We start from the raw sequence: 14,688 nt of genomic DNA, 5'->3' as shown, positions 1-14,688 counted from the left end.
TCCCTTTCCATAACACTGCAACTTATACATATATATTTATGTGGTGGGGGTCACTATTGCTTCACATTCGTGAACCGGAGCCTTGCTTGCCTTGGGCCCCATTCCCTCCTGTTAGGTATGTTAAAATCTTCTGTCACGTTTTTGTGTGATTCTATCGTTGTTTGATTGCTACGCATTCTTTTTGTTAAGTTAGATTGTGCTTTAAAGTGAAAATAATATTTTTTGTAGACCCTAATTTAGGGTCTTTACGATTTCTATTATATTGGTTACGGAGCTCTCATTCTTAATCTCGTAATTTAAAAATAATAGCATTTTTGATCCCGTATCATCTTTCCGTTAAATATTTAATGGAAAAGACCACGTGGCTTTTAAGTTTTTAGACTTAGCACTTAACGGCAACATGCTAATTAATCACATGACTTTTTCGTGAGAAAAGTCTGACGAAAGTGTCGTGTGATTAAATTTGTTACTTTTCTAAAATTATAAGACCAAAAATGAGAATCCCAGTAACTAATAGAATTAAAAGTGTAAAGACTATAAGCTAAGGGATGAGAATTGATTTAAAAGTGGGACTATATTGATTATAGGTGTAAATGTCTTTGAGGAGAAAGGAAAAAAAATAAAGGAAAGAAAACAAGAATTTAATTTAGGGTATTCAAACTTGTCTCAATATGACAATTGAATCTAAAGTTGTCAGATTTTTGAATTGTAAATTATTACATGTTTGAATAATTATATATCCTAGTTCGAGGGTCTATAAGGATTCGCATGGGATTTGGATTTAAAAATAGTACGACAATACACTAGAAGAGAAAGATGTTAGCCGCAAGATTAATAATCAAGTGATGATATTAAAATTATCATTAATTATAATTTAACGTACATTTATTTATAATAATAATAATAATAATTATATTATGATAAAATTAAAATTATTATCATTTAAGATATATTTCTAAGTATAATATTTCTAGGTATAGTATTTATAATCTATTTGATTATAACTATATATTTATAAATAAAATATATCAATTAAATTCATGTAGTAATTGTTAACTTCGATTCTATGGATTTATATGGGGAAAATTGCAATTTTGATCCCCTAAGTACTTAAAGTGATAATCTTAATCTTGTACGAATCTATTTTGATAATTTTATCCTCTAATTTTAATAATTTCACACATTGAGAATGAAAATAATCGAGATTTACTAAAGTAGTTGGAATTTACTTGATATTTTTATCACTAATATCACATTTTTTGTTTTTTGGGAATGCAATTTATCCCTCTGTGATAAATGAAACGAGCAAAAAATTATTATGAATTTCTTTTTACAAATTATCCCATATATTTTAAAAAATAAAACAAATTATCCCCCTAGTAATAATTTAAATAGTGATATAATTTACTAATTTATAATTTTTTTTTACTCATTTTTACATATCACATAGGATAAATTATATAAGAATTCCATTTTTTTAGTAGTATATAAAGTCCCCACATACAAATTAAAGACAATGAAATCAGAGATCAGTAGCCTTATAAGTTTATTTCATTCAATTATTGCACACCTCATAATAATGTACTCAACATTCTCACTTTATGACACAACACACACACACACACTTATATAAATGTCACCACGCTCTCCTCACCTGAAATTCAAGAATTACAACATGGGGAGCTGTCAAACGAAAGAGAAGAGCAGCAGGGCGAGCGAGAGGGTGGTGGAGGGGTTGAAGAGCAAGGTGAGGGTTCTCCAAGGTGAAATCAACGAGATGATGTGCATGAGAGAGAGAGAGAGCCAAGTTTACGAGCGCGAGCTTATGGTGTTGGCTTTGAGACAGGCGGAGTGGAGGAGGGAGAGGAAGAGGCTGAAAGATGAGCTGAGGAGACTCGGCAGGGTCGTCGAGGAGAAAGAAGAGCGGCTGCGGTGCATGGAGGGCTGCTGCGTGCTGGAGGAGCAAGCCAGGAGGGACGAGACGTTGGAGAAGTGGAAGCAGCTCTATTTTGCTATCAAGGTTGAGCTTGATGATCTCATTAGCAGGACGCATCAAGGTTCGGTTATAGTAGTTTCTCGTTTCTTTTTAGCTGTGTTAGGGATGATCGCGTTTATGTAGATGTTTGCAGTTGTTTGAATGATTATGCCCGCTGAAAAGCAATTTATCTATGTGATATTGCAAATGAGCAGATTATCCTTCTATTAAAAAAAAATAAAACAATTTACCTCCTATACTTTTTTAAAAACATAAGGAGGTAAATTGTTGTATTTTAGATTATATAGAGAAGTAAATTGCTATTTTATTTTTATAAGAGGCTAATTTGCTCATTTTCAATATTACTGGCATTTTCCCTAATCATGCAGGTAATTAACTCTTGATTGTCGGTGATGCTTTTATCATAGTGATAGTTGCTTTCTGTGTATGATTATAACATCGCCCATAAAGTTTTTTTTTTTTTTGTGATTAAATAAAAAGTAAGGGTGGAATTTGTAATTTGTCAATAATTGAGGGTTTGAAAGTGTAATTACAGGATCCTTAAGTAAAATCTTCTTTCTTTGGAGAAGGTTGAGTTTAGTTTCTTTTTTCTTATAAGCACAGGGACGATTACATATGACTACTCTCATGATCGCCTAACTACAGAAGTATTTGCTTTGAATTATTACACGCGGTCATCATTATTGGTTGGTGATGTTTATACCAGCTGTTTTTGTACACAATGAAAACATCATGCATAAGGGTTGTTTATGTAATTACTCAAAAAGTATGGACAAATTCTGCAATTTGACTACAATTGAGGTACTAGTAGTGTAATTAATCTTTCTTCCTTGAAGGGGATTGTGTTGTCTTCTTGATGTTTTGTGTGCTGTTGTTTCCGTAGAAGAAAGACTGATGTGTTGGAAGACAGATGAAGAAGAGATGGTGATGAAGGAGCTGCAAGCAAAGGAAGAAAGAATTGAACTTCTCCAAGCAAAGTTAGCTTCAATGGAAGATCAAGAATTCAAGAGAGAGAGAGAGGTGGACATATTGAGACAAAGCCTGAGGATAATGAGCCATAAAAAGAGAGGAACAAAGCCTGGCAAGAGGTCAATCCAGGAATTTTGATCTCTCGATCGGACAACATATATTATTATAAGCTAATTGTCAATTTATTAGAGTAATCAGTACAAGGTTGTTTTGTGGGGTTGTCAATTAATTAAGGGCCCTCGTCATTTAGGCCAGTGTGCAAGATTCTTGCATCATGAACCAGCAGATCAGCAACTATATATATATATATATATACATATTACTGTATGCCAAATCAATATACAAAAAGAAATTAAATCTCATTTTTCTCGCGTAGGTCTACTTGTCTTCTCCTTGAGTAGATCTTTGACTTGATTAAGAGAGTGTTTGAATGAGCTTATAAATTTTTTAAAATATCGTATAAAATATTTATGAGTTAATGGGAAGTTGCCAAGTGTTTGATAGTTTTATTTTGTGTAAGAAACTGATAAGATTAGAAAATAAAAGTTTAGGAGCTCATATAAGCTCTCTAGGAAAAGTATGGGGACCCCATTTATTTTAAAAATCTTAATAAATTGGTTCGATATTTTTCAAATTAATTACTAATTAGTCATTAGAAACAAATTATGTATAAGCTCCATGAATTTATTTTATTTATTTAAACACTTTGATAACTTCTTTTCAAAATAAAGGGTAAACGGTAAGAAGCTCTCTTGAGCTTTAACATAATATAAATATGTTTGATTACAATTTTGATCATATATATATATATTTTGCGCGTAGGAGAGGTGGCAGGGGATTTGAGAACTTAGCCACAGTCCCGAAACTTGACCAGTAAGTGCTAAGTTGGCGTTTTTAAGGATTTTAGAATTTGGCTTCTCTGACAAAGCCAAAAATGAAAAAAAAAAAAAATTCTTGCCACATAGGACACTTAGAAAAAACCCAGCACACAGTATTTTTATATTGACGTCACAATCCTCTTATATTTCATTCTTAATTTTTGGAACGGCTGAACCGTTACAACGATTATTTCAATCATTGTGTTACAAGTTGTGTTCCTACTATTGTAAAAAAGGCGGAATGATAAAATATTGTATTACAGTAATGTATTCTCTTATGTTGTTTAATTTTTTTTAATACTAATATTTTTGTTTGTTTCGTGGGAGACATTTCAAAAGCTGTTGGAGCACTAACCGATTGCCAAGATACACTACCCTCATTGGAGGGCTAGGCGGCAATGATCGAGTAACAACTATGGCTGGCAGCTGACGGGGGCAAGAGCAAGGACCGTGTATTTGATCTTGATTTTGAGGTCCACGCCTCGAGCCACCTACACATTACCAGCACTACCGCTACTACCACCGCCACGCCCAGACATGGAGGATTGGATGGTCCAGCTGGAGATAATGATTGTCAACATGATAAGCATGATGAAGTTATTGTGATAACTCTGCAATTATCATGATTTTATAGCGATTTAATCTTTCTTTTTAAGCCAAAATACTCCTAATTATGTGATTTTATTGCATATTCAGCAAAAAGGAAGATTACAAGGAAATTTCTGCAGAATTGACAAAGCGTGCCCACGCTTAGTGGAGTAGTCAACTCGGGATAAGGATAAGCACGAGCGATTTCCCCAAGAGATAAAGGAATCAAGTGTTTAGATTTAGAAAGGATTCTTTAAAGCTTATCTCTTGTAATTTATTTACCTTTTTAGAGTTTATCACGTATCTATCCCCCCACTACGTCTAGATTCATAGGGGACTTTTATTATAAATAGGGGGATCTCTTCATTAGAAGACGTTCAGCTTTTTATGTTAGAACTCTATAGAATTCTCTGTTCATCTCTTCTCTTTAATTTTATTCTACTACCGGAATTAATGGAATTCCACTTTCTAGTGTGTTCTTTTATTAATATGTCCGGCTAAATTCCTTAATTTTCTGGTTAAGGTATGGTGATTGCTTGATTCCCATTATGTTGTGAGATCTAATCTGCGTTCTACACTTGTCAAACAAATATTCATGTTATTCTCTGTGCTTTAATTACAAACGTCTGATTTATGAATGATTCGGCCGGTTGTTCATTATCAAGAAGGTTGCTTAGCTTAATTGAACTTTATAAATCCGTGTAATTGTTTATTTAGTTCAATACTTAGTGGCAACGTATCATGATTAGTTATGTCACAGTATTTAATTATGTTATGGGGAATGCATGATCTAGTTTAAACGAATTGTCCTCGTAGGAGTTTGTTGATTAGAATCAGGCCTTTCTAATTCTTAATGCTGTTAATAGATTAAATCTTGTGGACGTTCCCAAGGTTGTCTGTTAATTAGAGATCTAGCCAACGGTCGTACCTGCGCTAACGAAAAGGTAAGGAAAGGTGAGGTTGTTAGGTCGTACCAACGACCATAACTGGTTTATTTGTCCATACATGTGTTATTCTTGCATCAATGATCAACTCACGAGAATCAAGCATAATCCTAGCCTTAACCGGGAAATCTCTCTCATATCTCTATCAGATATTTTTAATTATTTAGTTTTTGATCACTTCATTTATCACAACCTTCCCCCCATTATTTTCTATTTTCTTAAAGAAATCAACTTAAAGCCAATCTCTGTGGATCGACCCTACTCCCACTTTCACAAGTGTAGTAGGAATTATTTTTGGTGACTTCGACACTCATCATATTGCAAGCCAACGCCTTGACTGTCGGCCTCTCACAACCCAGCGCCTAACGTAACCACCCATCACAGCCTTCGGCGGACTCTTTTGCCCTAGACAATGATGAGATGGACCATGCCGATGAAAGGGGCAAGTGTAGATTAGGGTTTTTTTTTTTATATTTGTAAACATACAATTTTTTTATATTAATATAATACTTTTTAGCAATTATCCATTTGTAATGTTAATTACATTCCATAATTTAATATTATTTAATAAATCAAATTAAAATAAAATAATTAATTTTACTAATTAATTATAATAATAAAATTATTATTTTAAAATTTAAAATATTTTTTAATAAATATATAAATTGGGAATGGGCTTTTTTACATTTTGTGAATGTGTTTAAATAAAAAAAATATATCATTACAAATTTAATGACTAAATATTGTATGAACTGTTTTAAAACAATGTCTTAAATCTTGTAGAAAATAATGGTGCAAAAATCGTTTCAAAACATGCAACAGTTCCTATATGTATTCCAAACAAAGGATAAAGGCATTTTAAAGTATATTCCAATTGAAGGTTCAAACTATGATTCAGTGCCCATTCCAAAATGTATCACTCGGACATACAAAAGTCGTGCCAAAATGTATTTCTAAATTAGTGGGAATATATGTCTTTCTCACATTCAAATTTATGTACATAGTGTTACAATGCCTTTTCAAAATATGTACAAAAATTAAAATCATTCCAAAACAAAAAATATTCCGAAAAAAAAACTTATATTTTTAGATAGTCAGACGTAATTAGGAATTTATATGAACAAGTGGTACAAAAACTGTTACTAATTAGGAAGGATCCTGGCCCATCCATTTCAAATAATTAGGAACACCGTCTATTATGATGGAAGGGATCCCATTCCACGGCCATTCCAAAGTCATGTTTAAAATTAAAATTAGCTCAAACGTCATGATGATATAGTAAAAGTAAATGATTTGGATACTTAGTAAAAAATAAATGCGAGGATTGAATAGAGCATCTAAATATTTTTTTTCATTTATTACGTTTGAAAATGTCTAATACATAGAATTCTCAAATAATGAAGGAAAATTTCATCACTACCTAAAATAAATAAAAAAAAATACTAACAACCTATAACCATGCAATTATCTTACAATAGCATAAGATTGTCAAAACCCTTATTACATCCTTAGGACAATTAATTGAAATAATATTGTTATAAACTAATTAAAATTCCTAAAGAAAGCGAAGATGAAAACTTAGCATCGGCCTTGTTTCATTTATTGTTACCCATTCCAAGACTGTTCTTCACACCATCAATGGCGTCTTGAGCCATATGAGCCATCTGTTCTCCCTTCTGTATATATAACCATAAAGAAAGTAAACAATATATACTAAATAATAAAGTTAAATCCGAATAGAAAGAAAATCAAACTCATTTGTATATTAACTTACTGAAGTAATTTCTACTTTTAAAAAGGGGTTTAATGCAATTTACCCCATATGATATTGTAAACGAGCAAATTACGTTCCTATGATAAAAAAAATAGCAATTTATCTCCCTGTACTTAAAAATTACAGGGGGATAAATTACTGCATTTTTAAAAACAGTACAGGGAGGTAAGTTGCTACGTTATTTTTTTTTTTTTATATAGAGGATAATGTGCTCATTTATAATATTACAGGGATGTGAATAATTAATTATTTTAATATTATTGTAGAAAGATAAGTTGAGAACCTGCTGAAGAAATGCAGTATTTTCTTCCTTGCTTCTTTGAGCCTGGCCTTGGGTATTGCCAGCCATATCGCAGGCCTTGTCATGAGCTGCATTTGCTGTGCCTTTGACTGACTCCATCCATTCTTCTGCCTTGCCCTGCCCACCCCCAATACCACATATATACATCATATATTTCTTCTATTTTATGTCATAAATTCCTTTTCATCTAACTTTTTGTAGACCTTTTAGTATATCAAATAGGTTTAATATGTTTTGGGTTTGTAATTTTGGTCGTTTTGGTGCTGGATTTTTCAAAAGTTACCGGAATAAATCATGTTCCCCTATCGATTTTGACATTTTTATCCGTTACCTTTCTATAAGTTGCAAAAATGTCTTGTAATTTTTTGATATTTCGTAATTTGGGTCATTCGGGTATTGGATTTTGCAAAGTTATCGGAGTAAATCACGTACCATGTCATTTTTTTTTTTTAATTTTTCACCCGTATTGGCAAAAGTGAATCAATCAAAACAAAACTCTTATTTGATGAACCACGTGAAACACACATGATTTATTCCGATGACTTTTACAAAATTCGGCATCAAAAAGACCAAAATTACGGAATGTTAAAACGTTAAATGACTCTTACAATCCTAAAAATATAAAAGATGTTAAAAGTGCCAAAATTACAGGATCGAAAATATTTAAACCTCTCAAATATGTAGCAAAAAGAAATTAAAATATATAGATGCAACTTATATTAAAAAGATATGTCTTTTTAACATTAATCTGAACAACAGCCAATGTAAGAATACCTGAGCCTGGCCGTGTGTCTGTCCTGCATTGAATTGGGCACTCGACATCTTCTCTTAGACTTTTAATTTAGAAACTATTAAAGATTTTTATTTTAATGTAAAATAATTTGTAGAAGAAAGTAAGTGTATTGGTATTGCTTTAAATCTTTTCAACTTTTTAAGATATTTATAATGTGATTGAGTAATGGAAAAATGAGGAGTGGCATTTACATTTGTTGGTGATTAGTGAATTGCTGCCTTTGACTTGTGCATTACACACTAATGTCCAAGTTTGGGCGTAGAATGTGCTTCTCCATGCATTATACAATTCACATTTATTTTTCGGGGTAATTACACTCTTCTTCTTTAAAGTTTGGTATAGTTATATACGTAGACTCTTTGTGATTCAAAAAATTATATCTAACATTCCTAAAATTAGCTTTAATCTAATAAATAGTCCTCCCGTTAGTCAAAATTCACTGAATTTGTTGATATTAACAAAAAAATAAACAAAGATATTTGTTTAACCCCGATTGATTTGTTATTGATTTATTGCAAGTCAAATAAATCTTTTTATGACCAAATTACCCTTATACGACTTCATGCATTGATGCACGTGATGAGGTATTTCTTCACCGTTATAAAATAGTTAATCGAAAAAAAATTATTTGACTTGTAATAAGTTAGTAATGAGTTAATTGAGGATACGTATCAATTTTCATTCAACTTTTTGTTATTATCATAAAATTCAATGAATTTTGACTGACGGGAGTACTTATTTGTTAGACGAAAGCAAACCTCAGTGTTGTTAGATGTAATTTTTTAAATTATAAAGAATGTACGTGTAATTACATCGGACCTCAAGAGATGGGAGTGCGACATCCTTATTTCTATCATCCAATTTGTATTTACTTAATGAGATGTAAACTTAGGATAATTGCATTTTTCTTCCCTATAGTTAGCCAATTAGTTGAATTTGGACCTCTAAAACTCTCTTTGATTTGGGTCGTTTTTTATTTGTGTTTGGTCAGAAATGGTCATTACCGCTAAGTAGGCTATTAGTTTGACGGAATTAAACTATGAATTTTCAGAATTGGTATGAGTATAGAAAATGTAATACGAAGTTTGATTTATTGCATACAAACACTTTCATAATCAATAAATTGCTTATTACGGAATTTAAGTAATTATCCTTTATAACGCATTTTTACTTAGATCATTTTTAATTAAAATTTTTAAATCATTTATTTTCAGCTGAGGCCATATGATCTTAGAGGTTCTTTTGAGTCTTGCTCGAGCCGGATGATAAAAAATTATCATGTCCGATTCCTTCGGGGGATAGATCTATAAGAATTCACCTATCCCAATAATGGACCGTAGGTGCGATGATTTACTTCACGGGCGAGGTCTCTGGTTCAAGTCCAGGATGGCCCAGCTGCGCCAGGGAAAAGAATAGAAGATGGAGCTACCTTGTTTTGTAAAGCAGAAACTCCGGAATACAATGGCAGCGACTGATTTCCTAGTTGGAAAGCAGGAGGGTATAGTTGGTCGTGATAGTGCAGTGAGTCTACCCCCCCTTTTTCCCTTTCCTACCACCCCAAAAAGGGTAGTAATTAATTACTAGTTAACAGAGACAAACCTCAAATTTTTGGATAAAGTATAAAATAAAAAAAGATGTTGCGGAGACAGGATTTGAACCCGTGACCTCAAGGTTATGAGCCTTGCGAGCTACCAAACTGCTCTACCCCGCGCCGAAGAGAAGAGGTCAAAACTAATAGCAAACAAGGATTGAATGTGCCCCTCTACCATATCTGTACAAATAGAATAGTACATTTATTCAGAATGGTAAAGAGGCCCTTTATGAATTCGAACTCTGCTATATGTGTGGGTGGGATGCTATTTCTTCTGCATAATTGGTATTGTCTACTATAATAGTATGTGTTGGTTAAACTTAATTTATTCGATATTATTTATCAAAATATGATTGTTGTAATAATCTTTGTTGATATTAACATTCGTCAGAAACGATTGTAATCGATTTATTTCAATTAATAATAATTCATCGCTCTTAGTTAAAAAAAAAAAGAAAAAACTCATTTTCAACAACTTAAGAAATAGTTTTACCATTTTTCTCATAAAATTAATTACTACATAAGTATTTTACTTTTTTTATAATTTTTAACTTTTTGGAGTCTAAATTGTATCCCACAAGATTTCAAGATATTTGTTTTATGAAACGAAGGCCAGAATTGGTGTATAGAAATGGAATTGGCATTCTCAAGTCCGTTCCGATATAAATATGATTGGTATAGGCAAAAAAAAAAAAAAATAGTGATTCCATAGAAATTCTTATTCTAGGGTGTATTTTATCAAGTATCATTTTTTTTATTAATTCAAAATATTATTTTGAATTAATAATAAGAAATAAATTTTCTCGTTTATTCTTTTTTAATAACGTATAAAATATTTTATAAATTGCTTATTAAAAATATTTCTATTATACAATGCATTCAACATATTAATATAATATATATATATATATATATATATGTGTGAAAGGACAAATTTATTACAAAAGTATATTAAAAATTTTACCAACATCAAAATCGACCGTTGTTTTCGCCTATCAACATGTCTTAAAACCATAATTAGCTTGTGGTCTTTTTCAGTCTTTTTAACAGGAATTTTATTAGATTTTAATTCTCTCTCTCTCTCTCTCTCTATATATATATATATATATATATATATATATACATCCTTAAGACGCATCTTTCATCTTCATCTTTGTATAGTAATGTGAAAGAATTTGGTGTATATGTTTAATGAAAAAAGCTACATGATCATTAAATATATGAGATCAAAAGTGAGAATCTTGTAACATATGTAACCAAAAATGTAAAGGTTCCAATGATCACATGCTCTTTTCCCGTTAAAACATATAACGAAAATGTTTCATTTGATCAAAAGTGCTACTTTCTAGATGTTATTAGACTAAAAGTGAAAATTCCGTAACCCATGAGGCCAAAAGCGGAAAGATCCTAAGTTATAGACGAAAAACATCATTCCCTGAATATGGGCGTTAAATAGACGACGCATGTCATAAAATCAATTAAGTCCTTTTGTTATGTAAGAACTTGTCAGGTTATACATAACTAGTGACGAAATGCTCAAATTAATTAGACATATATAAATAAGTTGCGAATTGTTTTTACGACATCATTACATTACATTATGACAAGAATTCAGTGATAGAATCCTAAAATTAGAACACAATTCTATCACTACAAAAAGATTGCTAACACCCTAAAATCCATCTATCTTATGACAGCATGAGATTGTAAAAGCTCTTCTTATTACATCTTGGGAGCTATAAATCTTTATCAAGAAATTCAAAAGACATTAAGTATTCTTTCTTTCACTTCTTGTCATTCATCCCAAGAGTGTTCTTCATTCCATCGATGGCCCCTTGAGCCATGTTCACCATCTGTTCTCCGGTCTGCACAACAATAATCAAATTAAGGAAACAAAACTATATACACTTACCCTAAATTTGTACACAAATATATAATCAAACTCAATCATATATTGATTCAACTCCTAAATGAACTTTCATGATTGAGCAACTGAAAACATAATAAAAAAAAATTATACGAATACTTTTTATTTGGGTTGATTACACTTCGGCCTCCTGTAAAAATATTGAATTGCACTTTAATTCTTCCGTAGAAGTTTCAGAATTCCACTTACACTCCATCCGAAAATTCACTGTTTTACACATGAACTATTTTCGTTAGGGTTTGAACGAAAAATGATGACATTAGTAACCCCTCATTTAACATGTTCATGCCTATAAGAGAAAATTTGTAATTATGTTAACCTTACTCCACACAGATATATATATATATATATATATATTATATTTATTTATTATAAGTACAAAACTATACATGAAAATATTAAACGAGTGGCAAAACTGAAAATTTATGGAATTTTCTTGTTAACGTTAGTATTTTTCGTCCAAATCCGAATGAAATGGTGTTAGGTGTACAGATTGAATTTTAAATGAAGTATAAGTACAATTTCAAAAAAAAATTGAAAGAAAATGTAATTTGTGTTTTTAAAAGGGATCTAGATGTAATTATCCCTTGTTTATTTTGTACATTTTGTTTAGAAAGATAAGTTAAGAACCTGCTGAAGAAGTCCAGCATTTTCCTCCTTGCTTCTCTGGGCCTGCCCTTGGGAATCACCCGCCATATCGCAGGCCTTGTCATGCGCCGCATTTGCTGTGCTCTTAGCTGATTCCGTCCAATTCTCTGCCTTTGCCTGCCCAATAGTATATTCATATAAAGTTAAGTATACCACATCTCTATGATCTCTTTACTTAATAAACGCCTTTTTTTTGTCTTGCAATAATTACACCCTCTCCTCGTGAAATCTGATATAATTATATGTAGATTTTTTATAATTAAAAAAATTATACGTAGTATTTTTAAAGTTTGCTTCTGTCTAACAATAAGTCCATCCGCTAGTTAAAATTCACCAAATTTGTTAATTCTAATAAAAAAACTAAGTAAAAATTGATATTTACTTTCGATTGACTTATTACTGTACTGACTTATTGCGAGTTAAATAATTTTTTTCCGATTTAATTTTCTTTCTGCATTAACACGTGAAGATGTATGAGAGTAATTTGATCATAAAATATTTATTTGACATGTAATAAATCAATAATAAGTCAATCCGAGGTAGATATAGTATTTTTTTTAAAATTTTTTTATTAATATCAGTAAATTCGATGAATTTTGACTAAATTGAGAGTCTTATTTGTTAGACGGAAGCAAACCTCAGGGGTGCTAGATGTAATTTTCCAAACCACAGTGAGCCTACGTGTAATAATTACACCTAACTTTAGGAGAGGTGAGTGTAATTATCCCTTTTTTCAGTCATACTTGATGTATAATGCGATATGTAAAATATGTATGTTTTTTAAAGTGAAAGCGATGCATTATTATTCTTTATGAATAAGCCGATTACAATCATAATATGAAATCTGTATATTTAACAACTATAACAATCATATATTAAATAACAATATCAGATAATTATATCTACTCAACGCCTACTATTAAAGTAGGACAACATCCCACACGTTTGTAGAGTTCGAACTTATGATGACCTCAGAATCATGAGGTTTCAGTTTCGCTTAAAATCGGAAAATACTATTTAAGTATCTCATAATGCAATTGTGAGATGAATATTCACCTGAGTCTGGCCGTGGGTTTGTCCTGCATTGAACTGGCTGCTCGACATTTTCTTTGAAAGTTTTGAGTAGGGAAATACTGAAGCTTTTGTTTCGAATGTACCGTGACTCGATCTAACTATTTGAGCTCTTGAAGTATTTATAATGTTGTCGATTAATAAAAGAACAGCAACAAATTGCATGCATTTTGTATAGGAAATTGCTGGTGATGAGTGAATTGCTGCCTTTGACTTGTGCAATACGCACTGATGTCCAAGTTTTGCCATTGGATGTGCTTCTCCATGAGTCATACAATTAATTTTAAGATAATTGATTTAAAAATCTCTAATCATAAGTTTTGGGACGGGGGAAATTATATATTTTTCGTTCCGTAACTTGGATTTTGTATAATTTTAGTCCAAGTTTTTATAGAATTCTAAAAAATAGTTTTATAACTTCTAAAACTCTCATTTTTCATTCTCCTACCAACTTTCATAAGAATTGATCGAAAAAACTACATGCGAGCATGTAATTGTTTCACTCCATTCTAAAAAGATTAATGGTTGTTGTAGTTTTTTCTATTAACTAGTAGACTGAAAACGGAACTTTCTGCAAGTTATGAAACTATTTTTGAGAATTAGATTAACAATTTCCTAGTTTGAGTAGGTAAATGCAAATTTATTTATTGTATTACTTTTCATATACATAATCCTATCTGCTAGTAAATTTTAAAATGAAATAAATGAAGAAGAGAAATCCAATTTGATGTGATTAAAATTGGCAAAGATCAATACCTTTGTGCTAAACATGAGATTGTCCAAAACAACCCAAATGATGATGACACGGATCCATAGGTAAAGTAAGGCCCATTTAGGTCCACAAGTCAGCTGAGGAGGATGGATGAGCAACACGTGTTGGTATTACCAAAGAGGACATATGTCATCCGTACAAGTGGTTCTCGGTATATATACCCCAGCATTTATGAAAATATAGGTAAATATTCATTAGATAAACTCATATATTCCATAATATTGACTTATGATTTATCTTTCTAAGACCTAACTTAAACGTCGCAGTACTCACACCGAATCTAGTGTAAACCTCTTTGTTGTGCAGTCTCAAGCTTGTTCTCATCCGTTCAAGCCCAGGAGTCTAATGACTTATGACATTTGGAGATCGAGCCCCATCATTTTGGCACCATATGTGGAAAACAACCTTGAGCACATAATACATGACGGTATAGCGA

General features: G+C 31.6%; 3 protein-coding genes and 1 non-coding gene across 5 annotated transcripts; 1 reads left to right on the top strand and 3 right to left on the bottom strand.

The window, feature by feature from the left end:
- Positions 1,534 to 3,280, top strand: LOC105158627 (histone-lysine N-methyltransferase, H3 lysine-79 specific-like). 2 transcript variants are annotated; one of them, XM_020692831.1, is made up of 2 exons: positions 1,534 to 2,057; positions 2,907 to 3,280. In XM_020692831.1, the coding sequence occupies exons 1-2, from the start codon at positions 1,634 to 1,636 to the stop codon at positions 3,101 to 3,103; spliced, it is 621 nt and encodes a 206-aa protein (XP_020548490.1). In that variant the 5' UTR covers positions 1,534 to 1,633; the 3' UTR covers positions 3,104 to 3,280. The 2 variants fall into 2 exon arrangements, with proteins under 2 accessions (XP_020548490.1, XP_011073740.1); XM_011075438.2 differs by having other exon boundaries at positions 2,880 to 3,280.
- Positions 6,705 to 8,349, bottom strand: LOC105158626 (ABA-inducible protein PHV A1). Its single transcript, XM_011075437.2, has 3 exons — positions 8,225 to 8,349; positions 7,433 to 7,567; positions 6,705 to 7,051 (listed from the first exon to the last, which is right to left on the bottom strand). The coding sequence occupies exons 1-3, from the start codon at positions 8,270 to 8,272 to the stop codon at positions 6,971 to 6,973; spliced, it is 264 nt and encodes an 87-aa protein (XP_011073739.1). The 5' UTR covers positions 8,273 to 8,349; the 3' UTR covers positions 6,705 to 6,970.
- TRNAM-CAU lies at positions 9,881 to 9,954 on the bottom strand. Its single transcript has one exon. It is a non-coding gene; the product is annotated as a tRNA-Met (tRNA).
- Positions 11,304 to 13,599, bottom strand: LOC105158625 (late embryogenesis abundant protein 1). The gene is made up of 3 exons (XM_011075436.2): positions 13,466 to 13,599; positions 12,392 to 12,526; positions 11,304 to 11,699 (listed from the first exon to the last, which is right to left on the bottom strand). Exons 1-3 carry the CDS (start codon positions 13,511 to 13,513, stop codon positions 11,619 to 11,621), a joined length of 264 nt encoding a protein of 87 aa, XP_011073738.1. The 5' UTR covers positions 13,514 to 13,599; the 3' UTR covers positions 11,304 to 11,618.

The sequence above is a fragment of the Sesamum indicum genome, linkage group LG3 (genome assembly GCF_000512975.1).
Source record: "Sesamum indicum cultivar Zhongzhi No. 13 linkage group LG3, S_indicum_v1.0, whole genome shotgun sequence".
Classification (NCBI taxonomy): Eukaryota; Viridiplantae; Streptophyta; class Magnoliopsida; order Lamiales; family Pedaliaceae; genus Sesamum; species Sesamum indicum.
The sequence above is the reverse complement of the archived record's forward strand: the minus strand, read 5'-3'. Positions and strand labels throughout refer to the sequence as shown.